The 8,124-nt window shown below is 39.7% G+C and overlaps 1 protein-coding gene across 1 annotated transcript in view; it reads right to left on the bottom strand.

Moving 5' to 3' along the window:
* Positions 1-4,157: 4,157 nt before the first annotated feature.
* WIF1 (WNT inhibitory factor 1) overlaps positions 4,158-8,124 on the bottom strand; it is a 71,724-nt gene continuing 67,757 nt past the window's right edge. The window contains exon 10 of the mRNA XM_001163469.7: positions 4,158-4,999. Coding sequence (XP_001163469.1) covers positions 4,878-4,999 — 122 coding nt within the window. The 3' untranslated portion in view covers positions 4,158-4,877. The remainder of the gene's footprint in view (positions 5,000-8,124) is intronic.

Below are 8,124 nucleotides of genomic sequence, written 5' to 3'. Positions count from 1 at the left end.
GGTTTTTGGAGACTGTCATATGGCTTCTCATTGAATTAAGCTTCCATGTTTGGGGATGAATTTATTTTTTGTCACAAGGCTTAAGATCCTAACTCAGCCAGGTTTCTGTGTGTTTCTCCTAATAAAGAGCAGAAACTATGAGTTGGAATATCCCCAAATTATCTTTTGGGTTAAAATAGCTTGTTCACAGAATTCTGAAAAATATCTTTCCCTTGTGAGCTATAACTTAAAGCTACAAACTCCTTTCGTAAGCAGGAACTGATGTTCAAACAATTTGACTGGACTAAAACATAAAGCAAATAAATACTTGTCCCCCCAATTTGTCCTCTACTCTCTTCCTTAATTTTGTGTTTGCAATATTAATTCAGAAGAAATTCAGTAAATGGTCACTGACATAACCAGTTTGTTGGCTAATAATTATTTCGTTCTCAAGGCCTGAGTTCTTACAGTCAGCCATGGGGCTGAAGCCAAGAGAAAGGCAAGGGAAGAGGCCAGTGCCTAAGGAGAGGAGGATGTTTTCTATTTTACCCAAATTTCCTCATGCATGGACCTAAGAACTTGCTCCCAGTCAGGGCCAGCTTCATGGTGTGGGAACTGTGCAGTTGCACAGAGCTCTGCTTTGAGAAGGGCCTCATGTTTGTTGCATGCTCTGTTGTCACCATCTTGAAAATTTTAATACTTTTTGAACAAGGAGCTCTACATTTTCATTTTTACTCTGGGTCCCTCAAATTATGTAGCCTGTTCTTCTCCTGGGTTATAGATGGCTTGGGCTCTCTGCTTTCTTCCCACTCTTCTCTCCCAGTCATGCCCCTGAGCCAGGCTCAGGACCATGCTCAGTGCTGGACTCACCATTGTCATGTCCTCTGGAGAAGGAAGCTTATAGGGAGTCAACTTTCAGTAATCCTTCTGTGGATTTTGTGGATTATTTGTCATCTCAGTAGCTTTTTGTTTGTTTGTTTGTTTGCTTTTGTTTTTTGTTTTTTTGGCCATCCCATGGACCTCTAGTTGGTTTGGACTTTCAAGAAAAGTCAGGTAATTTCAACAGTCGTGCAAGCTGAACATGAGGAGGGAGGTAAATATGTTGCCCAGGAAAAATCCCACAATGCCAAAGCTCAATGAAAATTACATTTCATTTGTAGTTTTATACTCATCAGTGGTAAACCAGTAAACAGGTACAAAACCAATTTACATTTGGAGTTTACATTAGAATTCTAAAAAATCTTACTGAACACCTGAATACTTTGGTTTATGATGTCTGTTTCCTGTATATGGTTTCTATTTTTTATGTTGAACCATATGGAGGCTCATTTATTCAATGTGCTTATTAAATTTTTATATTTGCACCACTTGTATAAGCTAAGAATTACTGCCACAAAGCTACTTTCTTTATATAGTCATGTGTGTCTTTTTTTCTTTTCTTTCTTCCTTTTTTATTGCCTTAGGAAATTCTTTTGAAATGGCAATATTTCTTCTTTACCCAATTTAAACATTGCTTACCTTGCCATATCCCCTTCTCCTCTGCTACCTTGGTAGAAATGCTTTTATGAAACTGTACTTTATAGTGAAGATTTGTGCCTTCTTGAAGAATATGAAAAGAAACAGTCCTCTCTGCTATTACTCTGTCCATAATACTGAGAGCATTGTGTATTACATGACACTCTGACTTCTTTACGAGAACCATAGAAGACATTTCTCTTCTCTGAGATCTGGCTTAAGGGCTACGTTATCTGGGGCCATAACAAGCATATAAATCTAAAATTGTGCCAAAGAGAATAAAATGGCAGATACCAGAGACTGGGAAAGGTGGGTGAGGGGAGAGGGGGAGTGAAGAGAGGTTGGTTATGGGTACAAACATACAGTTAGATAGAAGAAATAAATTCCAATGCTTGATAGCAGACTATGATAGGGTGACTATGCTTAGCAACAATATTACGTATATTTCAAAGCAACTAGAAGAGAAGACTTGAAATGGTACCAACACATAAAAATAATAAATAATCCAATTACCCTGACTTGATCATTACACATTCTTTCCATGTAACAAACACTCACATGTGCCCCATAAATATGTAAATTTTGTGTCTATCTATCTATCAATCTATCTAGCTATCTAGCTAGCTATATCTCAATATAGCAATAAGAACAGAAAGAATTTTAGGCCTGGAGACATATAGTCTGGAATAGTGGATGAGAAGCTGAACCCTGTCAGCATTTTCTTTCTCACCTCTTTTTCACGCAGTTCCTCTATAAATAAATTTGAAAGAAATATTTTAAAGATTATCAGCCTGAAGAGATGCCAAAAAAGTAGCATTCCCACAGACCTACACCTCTTGATCTAGCCCGAATAGAAGTACCTCATGTAGTCTAACTTCTCCTGACAACTAGTTTGTTTTCGTATTTATGGTCTTTGGGCCCCCTAACCAACCATGGTTTCCTCTTTGAGGAATGAAGTTAGGACAAAAGGTGCATATGAGCTTCTGCACACTTGTGAGAGATAAGTATATGGTCCACCTCTCACAAGTGTGCAGGAGCTCATGTATGCCTTTTGTTCAATCCTCCTTCTTCCACCAATTTTATTGTCTACACTATTTCCTTTTGCCTCGTTTTTCCTACTTACTTTATCTTGCTGATGGTATACATCTGCCTTACCTCCTTACGACTTTAACTTTTAAATTCTTGTTTAGAGGTGTTTTATGCAGATACTATCCTCCTTTTCCTCCTTCGTCTTCTTCTTCCTTACTATCCACCTTCTGTTGTATGGTAACTTTACAACAGAAACGACAATGATTTCATGTCCCGTGAAGTCACAATTATTGGCCTTTCTATTTGTATTTTTTCTATTCCCTTTAACATTTCTGGCTTTTATAATGCATATATTAGTACAGTTATCCATGTTAATAAATAGTGGTCATATATATGACTATGTGCTCAAAAATGTCTAATGAAATGTGCAATTCAAATGGTTCAGAGATGACCAACCAAGATTATTGCAGTTGGTCCCTTTGTTTCAGACTAACTTCCCTATCACTCTATTATTCATCTGTTAGTTAATACAACTAAAGTGCTTAGAACAAAGTAAGTACTATATACCTTAGCTATGATTATTATCCTATTGCCAAACTTGACTTTCTGCCACCATCCTAATCTTCATTATCACAGATTTGGAATTTTACTTACTTAATAGCTTTAGATAAATGAGTTGTTCCCGTAGTGGGATCCCAATGTTGGTTCCCTGGCTCCTGGCCTGCTTTGCCAAGTCTGTGTGATCACAGGCTGACAGGCCAGGCTCTCCCAGTTAGAAGAGAGGTTGCTGTGGTCCTACACTGCATCAAAAGATGCATTCCCTCAGCCAAAGCCTTTCCCTTGATCCCTTCCAGTCATCAAGTCACCTCTGTACATCACACAACTGATCATGCCACACCCTACTAGAAGAAAATCTGTAGACATTAGACTATCTATGAAATTAAGTCCACATTCCCTTGGGAGAATCAGAATAACATATGCTGGAAAGCTGCTCTCTAGGATTTGTGGAGCTTTGTGTTCTATTGTGTCTGCTGAGAAAAAGGAAGGAGGGAGAGCAGCATAGTGTTACACTTTGGAGTCAGATGTCACAGATTCAAACCCCGTCCCTGTCACGTGAGATCTTATTGTCTCCAAGCCTCAGTTTCTGATCTGTAAAATGGCGTAATGATACCTGCCTCATAGAACTGTAAGATAACCCATGTGCTATACTTGGGAACTGATAGGGCTGTTTGTTTGTGTGTTTTTTGCTAGGCTCCCTCAAATCATGGTACCAATAGGTTTTTAATACAGGGTAGCACTTTTCATTTGTAACATTCTGACCCTTGAGAAAGTCTTCCACTAAAGGGATATTTAACACATTCTACTTAGTGAGAATGTGAAATATTCTTGAAAGAAATAACAAGCTGAGACCTGACATAAATAGTGTTGCAGGTGGTGACAACAGAGAGCAGTATGGCATGGCTGGAGTACAGTCAGAGAGCCGGGAGGGAGGGCTGACACTGAAGAGCTAAGGCAGGGGCAGACAATGGAATAGCTTTGTTTTTTTATACTGGAAATGTTATCTACCACTAAATTGCAACCAATTTTATTTTCATAAGATAGCATGTGCAAAGATCACCTCCACACAACGCTCAGAAAACTAAAGCAGCACCTTTATTTTATACATACAAACAGTATAAAATGTTTATTAGGTAAGAGCTGTGTTTTGTTTACAATATATTATATTGCTTCAAGCCAATGCAAAAAGTTCATACATTATATTCCCTATTTCATTGTGTTTAGAATATATTATATTGTTTAAATGCCACTACCACAGTGTAATTTTTTTTTTAATACTGAATCTCTGGAATAATGGTAAGGTCAAAATATATTGTATTGAGAGTTTAAAAATTAAGAGCAATTTTTAAAAATGTAACAAACATCTAAATATCTGACAATAAAATCTGAAATGCTGTAACTTCAACATTATTAACTGCACCATCCAAATTCTTGTGACTTACGCATTTTTGCCCAATTTAACCTTTCTGATGTTCCCCTGCCCCCAGACACCATAAATGCATTGTAATTTTGAAAATATCTGCCAACTACACACTGAAAATTTTAACCTGATCAATTGACATAATATAAAATCTGTCCCAAAGCACTGAAACAAGAAAATCTATACCATCATGCTACAGACGTACTTAGAAAACTTAAAAGGAAGAGTAAATATCAGCTCAGTGATTTATAATGAAGCTAATAAAATTCAGGCCAGTATTCTTAAGTGTAATGAACATTATTTGAACATTCAACACATGAAAGGTTAACAAAGGCTATGAACTTGGTGTAACTTAAAACGTTTCAGATGTCGGAGTTCACCAGATGTAATTGGATTCAGGTGGATCCCGCCGCTCCTCGGCCTTTTTAAGTGAAGGCGTGTGCTGCCTGAGCTGGGCGCCTGCTGGCCTCAGGGCATGTATGAGGCTGGCTCCGTACCCTGCAAAATTATTCACAGCTTAAAAGGAAAGAAACTACAAAACCAGGCTCTTCAGATTCATTATTAACCATTCAAATGAAATCCATTTTTGCCTTTTCAATCCAGAATGAAAAACCGCAATGACCACAAAAAGCTACCTGAATGAAGAGATCTCTGTTAAGAGCAACCCATTTCACTAACTCCATGAAACCAGGTTTCCACTGGATTTCTCATTCCCTGTATATTCTGGCCATGCAGAAACTCTTGATGCAAAATCTGGGTGAATGTGACTGAATGGAAGTATAGTCTCCATCCAAGGGCTGGTAAGGATCTAGCATTGAAATTTTGAATGCAGCTGCAGATTTGGTCGTTGATCCTTTTCACTGCACTGCAAACCTAACCTAGCTGATATTGATCCAGTTCAATACGACAACCCGACTCTTCATAAAGATCACATGATTGGGTGTGACTATTGCACTTATAAGACAGGGATTTTGTAAAAATTAAGGACTTCCATTATATGTGTTAGGGAAAAGGTTAAGATTTGAACTGACTCTTCCTTATCAATAGAGATTTGTGTTTTGGTCGAGGTGGGCATCTATCTGTTTCCAGATGGGTTGTAAATGGAATGTGCTAAGTTACACAACTTCAGACCTCCCTTCTTCCTACTTGGGGTGATGCTCAGGGGCAGTGACTCATTTCTCATTTCCTAAAACTGATCCAAGGCAGCAAATTACATTGTAAAAATCTGCCTGCATCTTCTTGTGCATCTGAGTTAAATTCAGCATTTATTTATTCCTTGTGTTTCTAAATGCAAACATGCCATTAAGCAGCTACTGAGAACAGAATACTTTGTTCCTGAATGTGTTCCTTTGAATTGTCAGTACGTAGTCTAGTAGCTTGTGGAGTGGTCAAAACCTGAGCCAGCAATGAGTTGGAGTAAATCTCTACCATGCTGCTTGGCCTGTGACCCATGAAGCCCAAACCTTTCTGTTGGCGAGGGTGAGCCTATGCGGGGACTTCTGTCTCCAGTATCCTCCTCCCCACCATCATGCCTGGGTCCCTGGAACTCCCAACGTGTCATCCCACTGGGAGTATGTTCTTAGCAGAACTCTGTGCCTCAGAGCTTCCTTGTCACCTCCGTCTAGTCAAAATAAACCCCCTTCTTTCAGCTTAATTATTTTAGCTAATGTACAAAATGGCTGGGTGACCTCTCCTGGAAAACACATTTGCATTTGAATCAAGCACCAGGTCATCTTCTTGGCATGCAATGCTTGGATTTGAAGGAGGTACACTGATGGCAGACGCTTTCAGCAGCATAATCTCCAAGTGGGGGTGCCGTTTGGAGGCTGGCAGACCTGTCAGGAGGCATCATCTACCACACGAGGGCCCCTAACTTGCCTTCCCTTTGGAAGAATGGCTGGATGCATCAGAAGTAACAGTGCCCTTGTGCTCCCCTCTTCATCACTTGTGGGGATCATTGGGATCTGGATGTGAGTCTTAGAAGACCTTTGTAACTAAGTCCTTGCATGTGTGGTCTGGACTAGGCTTGAGGATTTTTTAGTTATTTTGATTCTGAAACAAGCCTCAGGGTTTGTCTCCAGTTGAGGGTGGCATAAGAGCTTCGGTTTACTCTTTTCCAAAATGGCACTAGAAATATTGAGTCTCGGCCGGGCGCGGTGGCTCACGCCTGTAATCCCAGCACTTTGGGAGGCCGAGGCGGGCGGATCACGAGGTCAGGAGATCGAGACCATCCTGGCTAACACGGTGAAACCCCGTCTCTACTAAAAATACAAAAATTAGCCGGGCGTGGTAGCGGGCGCCTGTAGTCCCAGCTACTCGGGAGGCTGAGGCAGGAGAATGGCGTGAACCCGGGAGGCGGAGCTTGCAGTGAGCTGAGATCGCGCCACTGCACTCCAGCCTGGGCGACAGAGCGAGACTCCGTCTCAAAAAAAAAAAAAAAAAAAAAAAGAAATATTGAGTCTCCTATAGGTCTTTTAGTCCAAAGAAGATCTCCTTATCAGTATGTCCTAGCAGGGATACCATTCAACCATTCCCACTGTGTGAGAAGCAATTTTCCAGAGGAGCGGCACTGCTTATTAAATTGTGTCCACCTGAAGCCAATTTAATCAACCATCCAGTTAATTCAGTGGGTGAAAAAGCATCAAATCAGTGGCTTAGTGTAGTGATATGGTTTGGCTGTGTCCCCACCGAAATCTCATCTTGAATTGTAATCCCCATAATCCCCGTGTGTCAAGGGAGACACCAGGTGGAGGTAATTGAATCATGGGGCTGGTTCCCCTATGCTGTTCTCCTGATAGTGAGCGAGTTCTCACGAGATCTGACAGTTTTATAAGTGTTTGGCAAGCTCCTTCTATGGTCATTCTCTCTCCTTCCACCTTATGAAGAAGGTACCTCCTTCCCTTTGCCTTCTGCCACGATTGTAAGTTTCCCGAGGCCTCCCTAGCCATATGGAAGGGTGAGTCAAACCTCTTTCCTTTATACATTACTCAGTCTCTGGAAGTTCTTTATAGCAGTGTGAGAACAGACTAATACATGTAACCTAGACCAGATACCAACCTATCTTAAAGTAAACAGATGTATAACTACATATACACTTATTTTAGATACATTAAACAAATACAATATGAACATTGTAAAATATAAGCAAAACTTAGAAATTAGAAAGACTACCATAAGTATATTAAATGTATATTTATATATAAATATACATCAAATTTAAAATATAAAAAATATTTAAAAACTAGTATATTCTTTTAGCACCCCAGTGGATAATTTCCACACTCACTGGGTTGCATGCACCAACCTTTGGAGACTACTGATCTAGGAAAACATCTGATATGTGAGTGATTTGTTCAGTTTGTATCCATTACTTTGGAGACATAATATGGTAGACACAACCTGGAATTTTGTGAATTTGCTTTTTTTTTTTTTTTTTTTTTTTTTTTTTTTTAGAGACAGGGTCTTTCTATGTTGCCCAGGCTGATCTCAAACTCCTGGATTCAAGAAATCCTCTTGCCTCAGCCTCCCAAGTAGCTTGGACTACAGGCATGTGCCAACACTCCCAGCTTGGAATTATGTTTTTGAAGAGTATGGTAGGTGACTGAAGTCTTCCTTTTTTCAAA

Source organism: Pan troglodytes, chromosome 10 (genome assembly GCF_028858775.2).
Source record: "Pan troglodytes isolate AG18354 chromosome 10, NHGRI_mPanTro3-v2.0_pri, whole genome shotgun sequence".
In the NCBI taxonomy this organism is placed as follows: Eukaryota; Metazoa; Chordata; class Mammalia; order Primates; family Hominidae; genus Pan; species Pan troglodytes.
The sequence above is the reverse complement of the archived record's forward strand: the minus strand, read 5'-3'. Positions and strand labels throughout refer to the sequence as shown.